Below are 21,631 nucleotides of genomic sequence, written 5' to 3'. Positions count from 1 at the left end.
GTGAAAAAACATTGGCTTTGCAGTACTTAACATTAACCACATTTTGAACCTTGTTTAATTCAAGCTGAAGTACTAAATGACTAAAACTAAATAAACTAAAACCGTAAAATTAATGAAACAGATTAATTTATTTTAATTCTATGTATATGCCATAGTATTGCCTTATAATAATATTAATATTCCACGACAGTACTTTTTTGCACAGGAAATGTCTTCATAAACACATTCTTTATGTATGTAGATTGACTAAGACATGCCAAATACAGCTGCAGAAATGTATTTAATAATAAAAAATGGTAGTATTTTTAGAAATCTTTAGGACCCTTGGGGTATAACTGATCCGTACGTTGTTTGAAGCAGGGATTTTGAGTTCTGCTCTTCATCGCTCTCTCTCTCTCTGCCTGTGTTTATCCCTGCTGCTCTCCTCCGTTTAGTCACGACTGTGTGTGTGTGTGTGCGTGCTTGTGTGTGTGTGTGTGTGTGTGTGTCCAGGGGTGCAGGGAGGGAGAGGGTTGATTGATCTTGCTGTAAAGGTTGAAGCAGCGGCAGGTCGGCATACGTCTGCAGTTTAATTTAGGCAGACGCTCTATTTTTGCAGGTTTGGGACTATTTTTGTGCGCTGCGAAAGGTGGGAACTCACCCCTTGTGAAAGTGCGTCACCCTGCGCATGCAGTATCTAAAAACAGATCCACTACACACGTGGCCACGCACGCAGACAGACACACAACACACCACGTGAGACGCTTTCGAAAGAGAAACTGCTATTTTTAATCACGAGAACACCAAACCAGATCTTTTCTTAGACCAAACCGGTGCCGGCTTCGTCGTTCGCACGCATTTCACAACATTTCTGAACTGATTCTTTTATAAAACCGGCTGTCGTGTCAATCTGAGGTGCTGAGTTCGATTCTGGCACAGGTGTATGTGCATTCATTTGACTTGTCATTTGCATTACATTAATGTCATTATTCATCTGTCTGGCTCGCTCATCTTCTCTACGGCTGCGGTGTGAAGAAGGAGTCGTGACAGATGTGATTATCGGTGATTTATTATTATGCGAGTAAACACAGTTTGGCTACACATTGGGTAATGTTTTGAAATTGTTGCTGATTTCTTTTCCTTGCAATCTTTTCGTTTCTCTTGCTCTCATTTATAAATCTGTCATTCCCCAAACTGTTGCATTCATAACAGGCGCTTTTATCTAAATACAGTACTACAAAATTGAAAGATGCAGGTTACAGCAATAAAAGAAGAAGAAGAATTTGGCTCAAATGTGAGTCACGTTCTGAAAGATTCTTAAGACATCTCAAGTTTGCAAACATTCCATTTATATATTTGTTTTTATATTTACAGTAACTTGTACACTAGTGGGTCTAACTGCTCCAGTATGCTTTCTTTCTGATTTATAACCCCAATATAGCAGGATTTGTTGTTGTTGTTGTTGTTGTTTAAAATTTAAAAACAAAAAGTGACGAAATTTGTATTCACCAGAAGATTCTTGGTTGCTAAACAAATGTAATCTTAATGTCTTTTCAATTCAGTTTTTTACTTAAGTGTTATTATACTGATAATAAATTGTAATTTAAAATATTTGTATTTAATTAGAAAAATTATAATAATTTAGAAACAATTAAGGAAAACTATAACAATTTTCTATACTGTCTCAGATTTTTGGATGGATTTATATTTATTTATTTGTGCCTAAATTAATAATATTCTTACATGAATGGTATTACAGGTATTATATGTATAGGAATAATTTATTATTACTCTATTTTACAGTGTATATACCCAGAAGTGAATTGGGTTTTGGATTTTGCCCAAAAAAAAATGAAGGAATGCTGCAAAATGAAGGAATTAATATTCTGTGCTTCATGGTTACTAATCAAATAACTATTTTAATATTTTTTTGAAATATACTTTTCACTGAATTATACTGATAATATAATTATCAGTATACAAAGTACAATTTCTGACCATATTGTCTCATATGAAAGCAAATACGTTTGATATTTTTTGATGTTTAATGGTAAACTGTCCAAGAAATATCGGTTTAGTTTGTCGTCTCCACTTTTGGTTAAATAATAAGACGGAAGTAGAATAAACAGTTATTCAGTTATTCCAAAACAGGAGAAGATTGACTGCTAACAGTAAGTAATATATGCTTTATTACATTAACATCATTGTTCATCTTTCTGGCTTGCTCATCTTCTATATATATATATATATATATATATATATATATATATATATATATATATATATATATATAATATGCTGTATATTATTTGTTTCTGTTTCAAACCTCTTATTTGTTGAGGTTGTTTTCCCATCACATATTGTCTCACCAACTCTGCGGTGGCCAGATCTTTCTCTTTCAATCTCCCTGTGGCGTACTGAAGTGGATGTGCCATGTCTGAACTTGTTCAGAGAGAGGCAGCAATTTATTACCGCCAATCCACTGCTGCTCTGAGATTGTACTAAAAAAGCCTTCATCCGCTCGGTCTGCAGCACTGAAGATGCATCTCTAGCTCCAGTTTATTGAAGAGCGGTGACGTCAGGAGCCTGAGGCCCTCATGACAGATAAAATCAATATTTGAGGTTGTTCTGTCACAGACTAGACATGCTGTTCTTGAACGTTTGAAACTGATTGCACTTGTTTGTGTCTCCTACGTTTTTGTATCATTAAGGCCACTGCATCCTATCTGTTAATTATGTGTTGACCAGCACAAATGGTGTTGTTGGGTTTTATTGTATGTTAATTAAACATTTGCTGCGTATACAAAAAAATACTGTGGGGAAGTGATGATGTCATCATTGCTTTTATATTACATGACATTTAGAAAAAGCACTATTCAACATCAAATTTTATCTTAAGCAACATACAACACGGGCAATTGCCTTAAACTAACCTGAGGTTAAATCTCTTGCTTAAGGGCATTTATGGTGACTGCGAATCTCTCCTTTTAATAGCCCATTTTTTATGACTAATTGAATAAACATCTGCATCAGTATTTATAAGCAACATGATATTTTAGATCTTAACAGCTGAAGTTTACAGCTGATAATTGTAAAGCAAGCTGTTTGATTTCCATGAGGACCAAAAATCAGCCTGTCCTTGAGCAAGGCACTTGATCTGTCGGAATTGTTCCTGTACTATAGAATTACTATAATTTATAATGCTGTTAATGTACTACTGGGAGTACTATCATTTGCTTAGGGTAAAACGTCTGCTAAATGACTGCTTTGGGGAAAAAGTGTTGGTTGTTCAATCCATTTTCTGCATATTTCTGTGTATATACATATACACACATATATATTGTGTTTTGTATATGTACGAACTGAAAATGTTCATTTAATGCATTAGTTTGCAGATACTACTTGGTTTGATGTTTTTATATAAACTTAATTATCTAAGCTCACTTTAGATGTAAATTGTGTCGTTACATATACGTATAATACTTATAACAACTAACGTAAAACATTGCAAGTTTCCTATGCATCTGTTTTGGATTACACTAAATGTGTTTTTACTGCCACTAATTGGACATTTCAGTTAGAAAGGATTGCAGAAAATGAAAAAGGCTACATAATACCATTACATTAGAATTTATAACATTTTGTGTGTGTGTGTATATATATATATATATATATATATATATATATATATATATATATATATTATTGAATTGGTTTTCAGTGTCAGACTTCTAACAGGTTGACATGCATGCAAGGTCAAAAAGCGCTTTCTTTTATAATATACAAATAAGGTAAAATAAAATGCATAATGACTCCCGATTCGTTTCAATGATTAATTTTTCCAAACCCCTCCAGTGATTGGTTAATTTAATTAAAAGCAGTATTTGTGTGCTTATGACACTCCAAGAGCGGCACCTTGTGGCAAAGAATGAATTAGCATTTTCATTCAGACCAAGGTGAAAAGACCAACTAGTGGGCGACAGTATGCTAATGTTTAATTTTGACATCAACATTAAACGGCTTGGGATTAATTTCAATGATTCAGAGTCGGCTTTTTCTTTCGAGAGACAATAACTTGATAAATGGTGTGCTTTCAGATTTAAAACTTTGCAGGATGTTTTCATTCACTTAGAGTGGTGTTACACACTGCATGAAAGGTCATTTTCAAAAACCATAATAGGCACTTTAAAGAATAGAGAGAGTGGTTGAAGAATAAAGTTGTAGTAAACCCTGCCCTTTTGAGAGATGAGTCATGAGGTCAGATTATCATGGTCTTTGTCAACATCTTGTCTTTACGCTTGCTCTGGTGTCCTAGCAGGGATATGGGTCATTGTGAATGCACAGCTTTTGCTTTTTTAAGTAGAATTCTAGGGACATGAGCCATAGCCTACTGTTTTTAATATCAGAGCAGTCCTCTCTGCACATACAGTACAGACACCCACACAACTGGACATGAAAAGAACACTGTGATCCCAAATGGCTTTGTGTGCATCAAAGCTTGTGTATTTCATGCATGAACAGGAAAACTAGATAGAGTTGTTCACTCACATAGATGTCTGTAGGTGTGTAAGTTAGTGTCTGCAATACCCACAAAGAGTGGCCATAAAAAGCTTTGGACGCTTGAGTTGTTCTTTAAAATGAATGTCACAGCATTATATAACAAGATATCTACCAAGTGGGATTTATTTAAAAAAAATAGCATATCTGTTTGTCAAACTTTAGGGGTTTGCAATGCAATGACGGGTGCTTTAAAGGGAAAGTTCACCCGCAAATGAAAATTCTGTCATTAATTACTCACCTTTGTGTTGTTCCCAAATCGTAAGACCTACATTTATCTTTGGAACACAAAATAAGATATTTTTGATGAAATCCGAGAGCTATCTGACCCTCGATAGACATCACTACCTAGAGAGGTAGTAAGGACATTGATAAAATAGTGGTTCAACCATTTTTAAAAAGCTATGAGAATACTTTGTGTACAAAAAAAAGGTCTGAAAGTTCTCAGGCTTCATAAAAAATACCTTATTTTGTGTTCCGAAGGTGAAGGTCTTTATAGGTTTGGAATGACATGAGGTTAATTAATGACAGAATTTACATTTCTGGCTGAACTATCCCTTTTAGTGACCATCATACTTTCTGGTGCCTTTGTATGTGTGGAAGAAGCATACCAAGCAAGACAAAGCCTTGGTAACATCATTGGTGAAGGTATCACAGTGAATCCAGCTGTTTGTTCTGAGGCATGTTTTTTCCTTTTCTCCCAGTCCCCTCCAGCCTGAACGAGCACACCAAGGCTTCTCGTTTGGGTAAACAGAGCTCAATAATTCATCTGTCAGCATACGGGAGAGTTGCCAGGCTTTCATTCACTCCCAGGGCTCAGCAGAGGCAGCATGCTCATCTCCCGGCCCTGCCTCACCTCACAAGTCACATTTAGACAAATGAGCGCCAGCCCATTTCAAATCTCTGAAGGGGAACTGTAAAACCAAAGATGAGGCAGAGAGTGACTAGAGATGCGATAGAGAGGCATAGTAAACATTAAAGGACAGGCAGGTCAAACTCCAGAACAGCCTACATATTCTCTAGATACTTTAGAGGAAGGATGTCCAAACCTTCGCCAATCTGGTCCAACACCTGCTGCCTGAAAGATCCTGAAGACCTCAATCAGCAGGTTCAGATGTGTTTAATTAGGGTTGGATGGTAGCCATCCAGATGAAAGGTTGACTACCTATGCTATAGTTCCAAACTAAGTTTGTTGAGTGACCACAACACTGCACATTTTGCATGGTTCCTTGATCTAACAACCTATTTCAGGTTTTGGAATCTTACCTAATGAGCTGATGCATTTAATTATGTATGTTTGATTAAGGAGAAATGCCAAATGGATTAGGGTACTCCGGGACATGGTTGGGAACCACTGCTCTAGAACATGTTTCAAACTGGTCCTGGAGGGCCAGTGTGCTGCAGAGTGTAGCTCCAACCAGCTCTAAAACACCTGCCTGGAAGTTTCCTGAAGACCTTGATTAGCTAATTCAGCTGTGTTATTAAGAGTTGGAGCCACCTTCCTGCAGAGTTTAGCCTCAACTAAAGCTTCAGACACACTGCCAGATTTTCAGCTGTCCAAGACAGCTTGTTGTTGTACCCCTAAACGATTTTTGTGTAGACTATTTTAGAAAAGTTCTAAAATCCCATGGTGCTCCAAGGCATTTTGTATCGGTAATGTTATTATAGAAAGATAATATCATCAAAATGTTTAGTCTACAGTGCAACTTTGAGAAGAAAATAGCTATCTGATTGATATAACTCGACCAACGGTTTTCAGCTTTTCCAGGACAAGACCCTCGGATATATGTTTTTGAAGGTCCTGATGTTTAGCTCGCTCTGCATGTTCCAAGAATACTGGTGTTTCACTTTCTGCTGGACGTCTTTGAAAACTTGGAGATTTCATGAGCCCTGAGGCTTTGGAGGCCCCTGGCAGTCTGAGGCCCCAGGGAACTAATCCTGCTTGTCTGGGCAGTGATTCAGCTCTGGGTAGCTATCAAATCAGACATAGCAGTTTATTGCGCTCCTGGAGATCTTATTTATTTGCTGTTATCAAGCTGTTTAAAGATTTGAAGCCACAGACCTTGCGAACTTTCTTAAATCAAGAAACAAGATCTTTGTCTGGAATGCCTAAAGTGGAGTTCGCCCGTTACCTTCAAAAGCTCTTGCCACTTCTGCATACAGTATTTATGAAGATGAGACAGTTGGTGAGTAGTCCCATTATTGTAAACTGGATTTTCATATAATTATTACAGCAGAGATTGCATAATTCATAAAATTCTACACGTTTACAATATGCGTACATTAGTATTGAGCACCTTGCCTGTATCCCTCTCCATCTGTCTCCACATACCTTCATGTATCCACCGCTCCCTATTGTTCCCTCTCTCCCTCCCAGCTGTTTCTTCCGATCTCCCTCCCTCCACGCCAGGAATCAGGCCACGTGGTCACAACCAACAGCAGGCAGGGGTGAGAGAGTGTAAAGCAATAATCTCCCGCAACATGCATCATTCTCCTAGAGCTTCATGTCAGGGTGAGATACAGGCGGCAGCCAGTGCGAATATTCACACGTGAATCACACACACAAATCATCTGTTCGTCACCCTACAATAGTGCTTAGCTACTGCGGTATGTGCCAAGGTGAAACAAGGAGCTGATAGGCATGAGACTCACGTACAGCGCGAGGGCTCCCTCTCTCCGGCAGGATAATCCGGCAGACACTAATGGTGCCTGTCCCGGTGCTGCAGCACTGATGACATTGCTAGAGTTTTTCAGAACACTTGTGGAGATTAACACATACTGGACATGTTCGGTGATGTTTGACCTTTGGGGCTTTGGCATGATTGGAGTAGCTATTGTAAGAACTGCGTGGGCGTTTAGTCGTTTTGTCCACGTTTTTTGCGTCTTTTCAAGCCGTAAGTTGTCGCATTTTAACTTGCCATGTCAAGATTACAGACGCCATTCTGTTCTATTCAGTTTTTACAAGACAAATGCAAACATTCTTTTTGAACATTGTTAAGGAAAAATGTTGAATGTTTTAGGGTTCAGCTTACGCAGTAGTCAAACCTCACAGCAAACCAACAGTCTTTGTCACATTGTCTAGGCTTGGAGGGAATATGAGGGTGCCATTTGAAACAGGGCCAGTGTTGATGTAAACTGCTCTCTGATGAATCTTGACTGCAGGGTACTGATACAATAACCAATCAGAGACAACAAGGTACTTTTTTGTCAAGTTTAAGAAAAGTTGTATATTATAGACTGGATTTGGTGTGAAGTCATGCAATTGTGTTTTCTGTATTGCTGTCACTTCTCGTGGCCATCCCTAGAGTAAACTTGTTAGACTTGGACCTTAGCTTGGCAGGACTTATATTTAATGTCACACACACTTTGCTTCATTTTTTTTTTAGGTAGAGTCTGTGAAAATCTGTGTGTCTGGGTCTGCTCACTGAGAAATGATAAAAGAAAGATTGATTTAAAGCTCAGCATCGTTGTTTGACAGTATCAGTCAAGATGAGTGAGATCAGGACACATAGTCTCAGCGACAGAGCAAGTTAGGGTATAAATTGATGCACTTGTAGACCTAGTGCCATAAAGTATCTGGAAATTTAGGTCTCTTTTTTGGAAGTCTTTGCATTAATACAAAATACCAAATCTCAGTGGGTTTTTTGGTTAGGCAGCTAACTTCACTTTCCTGGGACATGATACATTTAATGCGCTGTGGAGTGTACCACTGTGACCATGAAGAATGAGAGTGGCAATTTGGTTGAGATTTAGATTGTCATTTAGCTGCCCTGACCTGTACTAAAAAACCCCAATAATCCTGATGATATAGACTAGATAGGGCTGTTGTAGCTGGGGTGTGTGCTTTTGCATGCTTTGCCTTTTGTCCATTTGTCAGTCTGAATCAGCCTGGCGGAGTTTAGTGAATGTGAGCATTTGACCTTCTCTGAAGTAGACATTGTACTGCTGTCTGGAAGGTTCTTTGTTTTTGTTCTCCACGCGACTCACTACTTAGCAAAAGGGCATGGTATTATGTATAAGAGGTGAAGCTAGCTAAATGGTCTCCCGCTTACTATGCTTGAAAAAGAAAAATTCTACTTTACTAGATTTTTTTTGAGAAATGCAATGCTTGCCCATGTTGAGCTGAGCTGTTCTGGAGGGTTGGCCATTGTTATGCTATGCTAAGTTTCTAGCCCACACTCAAGTCTTTAGTGATATTTATGTCTTTTTCACAGCCAGGCAAAAAAAATCATTAGTCTAATTGCTTGGAAATGTAATAAATTTTTCATTCAAATATTAGCAAGGCGATGAGATTTTACTGCTGTATTTTTTAAGTGAATAACTTGCATCTAACTTTTTTAACTTTTTTTAAACAGAGTTGAACAGTACTCTGTACTAAATGGACCAGAGCAGCTTGGACATTCTGCCTGACCTTTGTGTTTCATGGACAAGAGAAAATAATACAGGGTAGGTGGTAGATGTTGATAAACATTTTATTTTAAGGTGAACTCTTACTTTTAATAAGACTCTAAATAGCTAAAAGTGAACAACTGTAAGCCATAAATAACAACAGTGTTGTAATTGTCCATTAAAATGTTTGCAAAGCCATGGGGTGATGTTGTTAAAATTTGTGGTCCTTCCGTTGTCGTCATTCCTTTGTGACTAAGGATGGTCTGTAGTGACAGGTTTCAGAGGAGATGTGGAGAGTCTGGGGGTGTGTGCATATGACTCAAAAGGTATCCGGGGGATCTGCGCTGTAATTATCTGTTTAATGATGTGTACATCCTGGGTTTCTAAATAAATCAGCACCGCTGCCTCCTCACAGCGGTGTCATCTGGAGGATGATATGTGTGACTTTTCCTGTCACAAAAATCACATACTTTACTGTAAATGGAATTGTTAAATAATTATTTATTTTGCATCATTGCCTTTTTATTTGCACCATTGCCTTTGTATTACCAGCAGGGCTGAGTGTAATGTTGAGTCTAAAGCAATGTAAGTTGACCTACATTGCCAAACCAGACAACCATTTTTTTTCTCCATACTAAATGTCTAAATGTAAATATAAATATCTCGCATTTACATATGTTCATTTAGCAAAGGAATTTGTTGAATGAATATTTCAGGCTAAATTCAGGGCAACTCGGATATAAAATTTGATACGACTACACAGAAAAGGTAAGCCATTTTTTCCGAATAATATTCAAATAATAATATGTCAATAAATAAATATGAATTTTGAAACTGGCTTCATCCAGTGATTAGATTTTCGTGTTAGGAAGGCATACAAATGAGTGCATATTTCATTAAATAATGCCTCCTTTGCATATTTAACCTTAATATTTTAGAAAACTTATCAATGTAATCAATCAACCTGGTAAGTAAGGTGATAACTATTAATTTTTTTACCCTATTCACCATGTCTCTCCTTAGCTGTGAAGCCAATGCAAGGTCATTTTCTGTGGTATAACTGTGTAAATGTTAGCATTTTATTTTAAGTGTGTCAGTTTAATATTAAAATTCCTTACATTTTTGAATAATTCCATCACATATATTCAAATTTCCCCTAGACAATTGTTGAAACAGACACTGTGCCAATTTGAATGAGATCATTTGCCTGTTGTACCTACACGATTACCAATTACTGCATTATTCAAATTAAGTTTCAAATTATGCAAAGCAGCGAATATAAGGGTCTCTCTGTTGCAATTATCACAACAGGTTTTAAGGATTGCTCTCTTTGCTGGTGTCAGTGGGAGTTTATGAGATTTCACATGCCGTTATTAGCGACTGTCGATACTCAAATGTAGCAGAGGCAGGAGCTCTGGCACACAATGAGCCAGTGGAGTAATGGAGTACGAGTGTTTTGGCTGACCTTGTTAGGTTATTTGCGTTGGAACAGACAATGAGTGATGGGAACAGCAGTGCCCCCCTCGAAATGATCCAGGTGTGCGAGAGAGAGAGGAAAAAGAGAGACTTTGTCCAGGGCATCCTCTCCGGAGGAACACATTGCTTCACCATTCCCTCTACATCATCATCATCATCATCATCTGAAAAGAATAAGACACAAAAGCACAAATTCAATGTCAGACTGGTTTTGTGTGTGTGTGTGTGTGTGTGTGCGCATTAGGTGATGAGTTTTTTTTCATTTTATCTTTCGACATTTGTCTTCTCAGAGGATGTTTCTTGTCAAAACTTCAGGCTTCAGACAACGTTGCCAGTAGTAAACAAGATGTTTTATTCAGTTGGAAAAGAAGTCTATTATGCAGAGGTGGGGACTTATTTTTAATACATTTTTTGAATAATTAATCTGTAACGCTTAGCTGTGCATGGTGTGAACATCCACTGCAGTCTGTGTGGGGATAATTAACTAATTCTATCGGCTTTATCGGCCGTACACGCTGTACGCAGCGCTGCACGTCTCTGTGCTGTGTTAAAGAAAGGGCATTTTGTCATTCTTTCATTTCTGTTTTTCTTCACTTCATCGGCAGTCCCACCACGCACACTCTCAGCCCAGGGCTACCACGGATTATTTACTTAAAAAAACGACGTCGACCACAGCAAAAACCCAGAAGCACTGTAATACATACCGTTCTTCAATCCAGCTGACTTCCACTTCTTTCCATCCGTCTCACTATATGACACATGCAGACCATGTGTTTGCCTAAACGCACACAATATAGGTAAAAAACGGGTTTGTGACCCTTAATAGATGATTGATTGAGTGTTTACAGTAGAGTCACTAATGCATATTTCGTTTGGATCTACATACACTGAAGCCCCTGTTTCTCTGCACTTGTTTGTCTAGCTGTCCTACAGCAGAGGGACGGTTCGTCTGTTGTCTGTGTGCTGCAGACAGTTAACAGGCTGTTAAGAAGCGAGGGCACACTGCTGTAATCCTGTGTGTATGTGCCTGTGTGAGCGTGCATGGAGATAGAGTTACATACATTGTCTGAAAACCTGAGGATACGCATACACATATGCAAATGTGGAAATGTGTGAGGTGAAGATTTTTATTTAACACGTTGGATAGATCAGTAAGCTATTTCTGCCTGAACTAATCTAACCTATGGTATGCAGGTTGATTCAGTCATACCGAAAACCGATTTTTGAGACATACCAATTAACATTTGACTTTACCACTTCAAGTGTTCTTTTAGGTTTTATATAGTTTCAACAGTATACATAGATTAAAAATTGATAGATACAGAGGTGGATGGATAGATGATAAATAGAAGTATAGCCTGTATAGATGGATGGGTGGATGAATAGAGTAGGTATGGAAAGGTGATACAAAATTAAAATTTGATGTATAGACTGATGGATAGATTTTTATGTATATATATGTGTGTGTGTGTGTGTGTGTATATATATGTGTGTGTGTGTGTGTGTGTGTGTGTATATGTATATATGTATATGTATATATATGTATATATATATATGTATGTGTGTATATATATGTATGTGTGTATATATATATATGTGTGTATATATGTATGTATGTATATGTATGTATATATATATATATATATATATATATATGTATGTATGTATGTATGTGTGTGTATATATATATATATATATATATATATGTATGTATATATATGTATATATATATATATATATGTATGTATATATATATATATATATATATATATATATATATATATATATATATATATATATATGTATATGTGTGTGTGTGTGTGTATATGTGTGTGTGTGTGTATATGTGTATATGTATGTATATGTATATATGTGTGTATATATATGTATATGTATATATATGAATAGATGATAAATTAACTAACAGGATATAGAAAAATAAATAGATATGAAGATGGATAGATATACAGAGACAATGGAAAGAAGGGTAGATGATAAAATGATGGATGGGTGGATAAATGGATAGACAGAATATGGATAGATGAATGGATTGATAGGTAAAATATAGATTATATATACAGATAGATGGATGGATGAACGAATGTGCAAAAGGACAGACAATACAGAGAGATGGATGAGTGGATAGATAACTATATAACTGTAACTATACGAGGCTCTTGAACCATTGTTATTCTGATAACGTTAATGTTTAGTGCGGTATTTGTGCATGTGTTCCGGTCACTCCAGCTCATTCTGCACCTGACATTAGCGCGAGTGGGCGGAATCGGAGGAGTGGTCGCTCCATATATGGTCCCACTGGGTTTCCTGTCTGGACCCTCACACACTCCCACCACCATAAACACTCTTCAAACCATCGTATCTTTCTCATCTCAATGAAGAGGGAGAGAGGGAGAGAGAGAGGAGGGGAAGGACCTGCTCGTGCGTGTGTTTTTTCTTAAACTAGTTGACACTAGCAAGAGGAGACGGCGGCATCCTCTGTCCCGCATCACCTCCAGAATTTCTTGCGTTATGCTGTAAACAGACCTTCACGTGAACGCACGAGGATCCGCATCCCGAAACCAACCTGTTCCGTCGTTTTTTTTTCACGTGTTCCCTCCAATGCTTTGACATCTGGAATGTGCTGTTTTCTTGCAAGCGTTGTTTCCATGCCAGCATGGGAACTGCAGTGTCCAAAAGGAAGAATCTGAGAAATGATGCGATTTCTTCGGTGGCAGCCAAAGTTAGGTGAGTGTATGCTTTTATGCGAACTCGTTTTGGGTTCTGCACCGCATGAAGCCCGTCAGCTCGGCTCTGCATTCGTACGTGTGGCTTCAGAGCTCTGAAGTTGCAAAACGCCGCGTGGGGATCTCAACTCCCATTCATGCGAGAAAGGAAAGGTCAGCCGTGATATTAGACCGAGCAAACCAGTCATCAAGAAAACCGATGTCCCGACAACGGATGCATTCGTTAACGTTACGGTTCCATTTATCTGCGAACATCCAGTACATTGATATTCACGTTGTGATGTTAAATCACCCTAAATGTACGTTTTTCATCATTTCATTTCCCTCGTGTTGTTCCAGATCTGTACGACTGTATACATTTTGCTGAAAACCCTTTTATATGCAAATGAATGGTGACTGAAGATGTCGAGCCTCATAAAAATATAACGTTAAAAGTATCTTAAAAGTCTTTCAGAGACAGAATGTGAGGAGCACAACGAAAGGGAATACCTTAGAGAAGATTCACCTGTGTACCTATGACCGAGTGTCATGTGTGTTGAATCTTCCATTGAATCGTTTGTGTTCCAGATAGGGCTCTCAAGTTCATATCAGTGACTCAATAATCAGCTCAATGGAAGTGAACGTTATTATTAGTAGATATCCTAATTTGTGATCTGTTCCTATACCACAATACTATTGATACTGTAGGCTGCTATTATGGTGCTCCTACATATTGTACATGTTCAATCTTCATAAGCATTTTTTCAGATTTTCTGATTACTTTATTCAGTTATTACTTCATTTTGTTAATTACTCTTATTAGTAGGTCTCGCAGCAGACTTTATTTTCTAAACAACAACAACGAAAGACAAAAAATGTGAGAATGTTAACGTACTTCCATATTGATCACCTGGTTTTCTGGTCTTAAGATAGTCTTGTCAGTGCTGATGATCAGCTTATACCACGTCACACCGGCTAGAAACCAGCCCAAGATGGATTTTCCAGCAATTCAGCGTAACAAGTCATCTTGTCGTCCGTAGATCAAGCCATTGACACCGTCCTTCACTGCTGACACTCTTGCAACAAGCAAATATGCACGAGACCCGATCTGTCAATCATCTGTGACTGACTCGTGCTGCCCCTGGTGTTCCTGTGTCACAGTGAATTATATCATCATTGAAAAACGGACTGTCAGTCTTGTAACCAAGAGTATGATTCAGCCACCTCAGGTGTTAAATCACCACGTTACTGAGACAGCACAATAGTGGCTTGATTTCATTATTATTTATGAAAAGCTCATTGACCGTTAGTCTTGACTATAGACCTGTTATTACATCACTGGTGTCTGTTAAGCTCTCATGTGCATCACATATGTCATAATTCTTAAGATGGCAAGAGGTTCACCTTCTCACCTTAACGTCTGGGCCTGGTGCCTCAGGGATGCTGTGAGTCATTGCATCCTTAATGCTCACATGCAGAATGGGTTGTGATTGTTGCATTCGAGCAGAAAAACTTTGCAGCTGTCATTTCTTGTAGATAGAGGTCATTGAAATAACCTTGTCTAAATCCAGCTGTAGACGTAAAGCATTCAGGCAAGGATTGAAGTGATGAATGGGATGGCATTTCTTTACCTCTGTGCATTTATGTGTGTGTCATAAGCCTGAACAAGCGGCTGTTCAGTATGCAGGGCAGGTAGATCTGTGCAAACGGCTTTGCATGCTGAGTAGAAATGACCGATGTAACAGGGAACGGTAGACAGAATCCTAAACAGACACAACATGTCAATGGTATAATAAGACGCTCTCATGTGTAGTTTTGAGCTATGCAATATTAATGTTAATGCATGAGTAATCTACATACTGTATGCTGAACATATGAATCTTTTTGATTAATTATGACCAATTAATTGGTGAAAGTCTTTGAAGATTAGGCTAACTGGAGGGCAGTGCTTCTTAATCAGGGGCCCAGGACCCACTAGGGGGCATCAGAACACTCATAAGAGGGTGGAAAAATTACAAAATGATTTAAAATTTGACAAAATCTCATTTTATTTATATTATATTGTACTGTGATTAATGTAATGTTATCAAATGTAATATTTTTTTCTATTATTATTATTATTATTATTATTATTATTTATATGTCTAAATTTTATTATATATTTTTATTTTATATTCTAATTGTAATATGTGTGACCCTGGACCACAAAACAAGTTATAAGAATCTTTTTTAAGAAACTGAGATTTATACAACATGATCTTTATTTAATATCTTAATTATTTTGGTGTAAAAGAAAAATCTATCATTTTGACCCATATAGTGTATTGCTACAAATATACCTGTACTACTTATGTTTGGTTTTGTGCTCCAGTGCCACATATTTATTCCAGGTTTCTGTAAATAAATAGTTTAAAAATGAGCAGCTTTGTCTGAAATACTGCAAGTATTGTGTTGGCCTTCAAATCTTGAAGTCAATGCTCTAGGGTCCGTCTCCATCAACATAAACAAAAGGGCTTCTAAACTGCCTTGAATTCAAATTAAAGCGAGCTGCACTGGAGCAATCAGACAGTATTCAGACTTCAGATGTGGACGCCGTTAAAATGGGCTGCCCTGCAGAAAGAAACTGCTCATTTGCAAAGAAATTAGTCATTGCCCTGTGGCAGTTGTTACTGCTATTATAGCCTGTAAATTATAGTGTTTTGAGCAAAGAAAGAAGAGGTGTTGTGCTGTAGAATAATTGTCAGCCAAAGCCGAATTTAAATCACAGCCACATTGCGATTAGTTGACTGTCAAAGAAATGGCTGTTTGTGTCAAAAGCTAGTCAGTTTGGAACAACGTGCACGCTTTGTGCTTGCTTACCATTGAATGCTGCTGGATTTGGCATTGTCCGGGGGACTGTTGCACCTTGTGAAGGCGGTCTCTGGTAATCTCCTCTCCTTCAGACACTGGGTCATGACCAGTGAGCTGTTCAAAAGCCAAATCTGTAGGCGGACCATGTTCTGTGAATACCCCCGGCCCACTCCGACACACTACAGAACAGGAAGTACTCCTGCTCCTGCGCTACTTTTAAAATCTTTTCAGCTTGGCCACCTCATGCATCTGTGGTGCTTTTCTCTGAGTAATCATTCGGGGTGTGAAGCGGAACATGCTCTTTTGAAAAGATCTGACTAACTTCATACGACTTATGTAATGGCCTCTTCCTGTTGGTCTTTCTTTTTTGCGTTTCTGAGTCATTTTTAGGCTGGACGCTTTCAGGGCCACTGGGTCAGCGTGGAGAGCCTGGTCTGTACAGCGTTTGTATGCTAATCATGAACGATCTGCAGATTTCCACTTGATGCTCATCCACTCTGATTTATGAGCCGAGAGGCTGAGTCACCGGCTTGCGCTATCGCTCCGTCTCGTTTCGATAGATGCATGCATATTTCTATTTCGTGAATCCTTTGGGTTTTAGTTAAGGTGTGAATTTGTGAGGTTTAAATGTACCGTAACATCCAGAAATCCATTCGTTATTCCTTTGCTGCACTGTTTATTTATAGCACGTATCCTTAATATCAGGAGAGAAAATAGGCATAGCAGAATTATGAAGATGTTATTAAGGGATAAGCAGTCAGACGTGTCTTAAAATCACTGCCAAACTGAATGTTGTGTACTGGCTGAGCGTTCAGTGAGATGTCACGCTATTATGAGGATAGGAGTATTTTTTTTCATTCTGTTTGGATGATTGCAGCGTGGTGTGAAAACTTCTTAAAACAGCCGTGCTGGAAGATATTTAGTAAAAAAAACCAAACAAAATAAAAAAAATATTAAAGCTTTTATTATGTAAAATTGAATTTTGAATGACTTTTATTACTCTATTGAAATATAGTTACAAATATAGCATACGAATACTAAACTAGTGAGGTTCATGCTTGAAATGGGAACAGATTATTTGGCAATGGTCGGGAAAAATAAATTCAATTTAAGATATTACCTAAAAACAAGTCTTGTGTAATTTTGCCCCTTTTTAAATATATTTTGTTTTGAACAGTTTTGGATATTTTTAAAGATAAAACTAACTCCACTAAGATTAAGAAAAGTACTTTTTTTTACATTATAACAGACAGACCCACAGCCAAAGATGAAAGTAGGAAGGGTTATTTATTTATTGCTGGCTGATGAAAGCTGCAGGACCAAGACATCTTAAATGAACACCTACTTTTTGGTTCATTTTCCAATTCCCCTAGAGTTAAACAGTTTTGCCTTTTTTGAATCCATTCAGCTGAGCTCCTGGTCTGGCAGTAGCACTTTCTGATTAGACGCTTGGCATTGCGCTCAAAAATGACCAAAAAATTTAAATATTTTTCCTACTGAAATCCTGACTCTTCCGTAGTTAGATCATTTACTAAGACCAACATAAAATTAAAAAAAAATGCGATTTTATAGTCCCCTGCAATTCCAGGCGTTGTGTAACATCATTGCGCCTGCTGCGACTTTAAAGTTTGATTATCACGCCGGAATGAGAGTATAGTTTCTATATATTGCAACTTTTCATTTTCCGTTGGTGTTAGTACACGATGTAACTACAGAAGAGTCACGATTTGAACTTTTGGTCATTTTTGAGTGTGATGCTAATAGTCTAATCAGATTCAACGATCTATGCTAAGCTACAGCTAAAAGTGCTACCGCCAAACCCGGAGATTGGCTGAATGGAGTCAAAATCTGTACAACTCAACTGTTTAACTCTAGTGGAGTTGGAAAATGAGCGTGTAAAAGTAGCGCGCTCCTTTACAGAAACATAATAAGAAATGTTGCACATAACCTCTTCGGCAGCCTTGAGACACATTGTTGTAAGACCAGTGCTCTGTAATCTGTAACTCTGGCACTTGAAAAGTTCCATATAGGTCAATGGATTTCAGTGTCTGTTTTAAGGAAGCATCCCATATATTCTCTCACGCCTGCAGTATCTGAAGAGACTGCCTTTCTTTAAGCCTAGCCTGAGCTATGGAGTGGGAAGTGAGGCTCTTTTCAGCGTGTTTTTATTCACTGCAGGCTGATGAGATCTGACTCATTGATCTTTGGGCCTCGGATAAGTCTGCCGAATGCTGGCATTTCAGATGTGCTCATAGTTTCCCATAAAGGATCTAAAGCCGCAACCCTGTCGTCACCCTCCTTCCAGCATATTAAAAATAGCTTGTATTTTCATATTAAATATCAAAGCAGGGAATTTATAAAGATTTTCATTTATAGCTTTGGGGGGTTTTTGGCACAGGCCACACGAGGCATTGGGTCGACATTTAAATCAGCATTTATTAGCACTGCAGAAACATCAGCCAAGACCAGGGAAATTGGTTCAGCTGGTGACCATCTTCAATTAACAAATTTTGAACTACAAGACATGCTGATTTTGGCCGGTACCCATCATAGCTGCTCTGGTCAGGCTAGTCTGCTTGCAACAATAACCATCTTGACAAAGGTTTTATTATGAGATTATATGCATTAGTCAATAACCATATCGACTTGGCTGATTAACAGCAGAGTTTATCTTCTCACTTTGTCTCATTTAAAAAAACGTTCTCTTTATTTAAATAATGCATTTTGCAAAATATAAAGGTTTGTAGCCAGTAAGTCTTTTGGAATGTTTTGAAAGAAGTGTATTAAGGGTGCGTATATCTGATCAAAAATGCAGCAAAAAATAATATCATTACAATTTAAATTAATTGTTTTGTATTTGGATATATTTAAAAAATGCAATCTTCAGTGTCACACGCAAACATTTAAATTTTTTTTATAATAATAGCAATAAATTAATAATAAAAATAGTTATTATGCTGATTTGCAGCACAATATTGTTAATTTTATTGATTAAAAATATAGAAATAATATATATATATATATATATATATATATATATATATATATATATACACACAGTATATATATAATTTACTGTCGCTTGATCATATTAAAGCATCATCGCTGAATAATTATTATTTTAAGATACCATATTGATTGACCTGTAGTTCACTTGATTAACTCATGTACTATATTTTAATTATAGTAAAAGTTATTTGATAGTTTTCTGTATTGACCAGACTGCAACTGAACTGTTCTCTAATAACCTTCTCCTATTTTGCACTTCTTTTCAAACGGTCCTTGTTTGGAAAAAAAAATGCTCAAGATTTCTTATCTTGTGTTCCACAGAACAAAATAACTGCATCCAGATTTGGAACAACAAGAGGGTGAGTAAATAATGCAAGAATTATAGTTTTTTGAGCGAACTCTCTCTTTTTCGGTACGTTAGACCTAACTAATCCCATTTTATCCAAATGCTTAAAGAACAAATCTTAGATAATACCTCCCACTATGCAAAATTGCTAAATCGCCCGCCTTACGGTTTTAACATCATTAATTATAAATCTTTGTGAAGAGACTCCACATCTTATATACTCGTATAAGAAGTCCGTCAGAACATGCTGCATCTCCCCACTTCACTTCCTGCTCTATTTATTATCTGGTGGCGGAGATGAGACCGTGTCCTGTAATTAGTCTGACCGTTTGAGATAATGCAGATCTCAGGATGACTCTGACACTCTGCGATTACGCCTTTGACATTGTTGTCTTTGCTGTTATGCAAGAGAGAGAGAAAAGGGTCGAGTGAGAGTTGAAGAGAGGGGCGAAGGAGGGTTCCAGGCGTCATTAAGCCCGGCTCTCAAACCGTGGAAGAGGAAGGAGGGTGACATTTTAATCTGTGGTCTGTGCCGAAGCGCAGCTCCCATATGCTGCACAAACACGCACTACAAGAACATGCCATTAGCCGTGCTGCTGTTTTTACTAGCCCAGAATATACAAGAGGAAAATATGTCACAAGGATCAGAAATGCTTGACTGTTCGGTTGTCCCCGGGCTCATATTAAATTCATGTTATCCACTCACCTTATAATTGTTCTCAAAGAGCTGCCCGAGTTGAGTGCATAAGGATCTCTGGGAAAAATGGCAGTAAAGTGTCTGCTTGGTGAAGTGTCTAGACAATTAGGTTTACCTAAATCATTTCTTAAAGGAGTAGTTCATCCAAAAAATTCTAATTGAAGCTGAAAATGTACTCACCCTCAGGCCATCCGAGATGTAGAGGAGTTTGTTTATTCATCGCAAAAGATTTGGAGAAATTTAGTATGGCGCCACTTGCTCATCGATGGATGCACGGCAGGGAATGAGAGCAAAAACAGCTGATGAAACATCACAAGTAATTCACAGGTAATCCACATGACTCCAATCCATCAACTGAAGAAATAGTTCACCAAAAAATTTTAATTTTGTCATAGTTTATTCACCCTCGACCATTGACTTCCATAGGATTTTTTTTTCTACTATGGAAGTCAATGGTGACCCGAAACAGACTGGTTACAAACTTTCTTCAAAATATCTTCCTTTGTGTTCGACAGAACAAAGACATTTATACAGATTTGGATCAAGTTGAGGGCGAGTAAATTATTTATGTTTTGAGTGAACTATTCCTTTAACGTTATGTAAAGTGCACTGTGTGTTCGTTAGATCCAAATCTATCATCCAAGGCGCTTTAACCTTAAGCTTCGCTTTTGGCCAAACTATCAGTCCGTAATCTGTAATAACACTTCGTCCAGTGGAAAAGACCATCCCCTGTTGTCCTTCCACATCAAAATCCAGCAGTATGTTTGTTTAGAATGATTTGGTCTGTTATGCAGTGCTATCAGTCCGTATTTCTCTCATAACTAAGATAAGGTTGTTTTTTACGCTGGAGAAAGCAATGTTATGGATAGAGGTAAATATCTCTTGGCAAATTAGTTTCTTACAAACATGCAGCATTTTACCTTAGAAGATGTTAATTGATGGATCGAAGACATATGGATTGCTTGAGAATTTCTCTGATGTTTTTATCAGCTGTTTGACTCACAGCAGAATATCCAATTCTAAATTAAAAAAAAAAAAAAAGAAAGAAAAATAAAATTCCCAGATCTGTTCTGATGAATAAACAAGCTCATCCACATCTTGGATGGCCTGAGGGTGATTACATTTTAAGCAAATTTGTATTTTTGTGTGAACTATCCCTTTTATCCCTGCTAGCATTAGCGTTCATCTCAATGGCGGTTGTTCGGTTAGCGCAAATTATTTAAAATCTGCCATATTTGTTCTCGTTCGCAGTTCTAAACAATTGATGTTAAATGCTCTAAATGCCAAGTGATTAATTTTAATCGCATTTTGTGCAAATACAAGAGCAGTAGTGTACTGCATTATGACAGTGTTGGAGAGTGGCTTCGAGTGTGAATTTTCTAGTGTGTGTATGTTTCATGCATGAGTGCCTGCTGTGTGTGTGTGTGTGTGTGAGTGTGTGTGAGTGCACTGTCATGGATTCTGTCCCCTCCTACTGTGCCCATGCTTTTATGTGCTGCTTCTGTTGAGTAACACTGCTGAAAGCAAAGAGATAGAAAGAGCTCTAAAACATTTGCGGTGAGAAATCAGCTCTACATGATCCTGTTGTCCCAAACTTCTGTGGCC

At 37.7% G+C, this 21,631-nt stretch overlaps 1 protein-coding gene across 8 annotated transcripts in view; it reads left to right on the top strand.

Moving 5' to 3' along the window:
- The first annotated feature begins 12,769 nt into the window (after window positions 1-12,769).
- nsmfa (NMDA receptor synaptonuclear signaling and neuronal migration factor a) overlaps window positions 12,770-21,631 on the top strand; it is a 34,711-nt gene continuing 25,849 nt past the window's right edge. For 3 of the 8 annotated variants that reach the window (XM_043221963.1, XM_043221959.1, XM_043221962.1), the window contains exon 1: window positions 12,770-13,146. In XM_043221963.1, the coding sequence (XP_043077898.1) occupies window positions 13,113-13,146 (34 nt within the window). In that variant the 5' untranslated portion in view covers window positions 12,770-13,112. The remainder of the gene's footprint in view (window positions 13,147-21,631) is intronic. The other 5 variants (XM_043221960.1, XM_043221964.1, XM_043221958.1 and 2 more) reach the window with 2 other exon arrangements.

The sequence above is a fragment of the Puntigrus tetrazona genome, chromosome 21 (genome assembly GCF_018831695.1).
Source record: "Puntigrus tetrazona isolate hp1 chromosome 21, ASM1883169v1, whole genome shotgun sequence".
Lineage (NCBI taxonomy): Eukaryota > Metazoa > Chordata > Actinopteri > Cypriniformes > Cyprinidae > Puntigrus > Puntigrus tetrazona.
The sequence above is the reverse complement of the archived record's forward strand: the minus strand, read 5'-3'. Positions and strand labels throughout refer to the sequence as shown.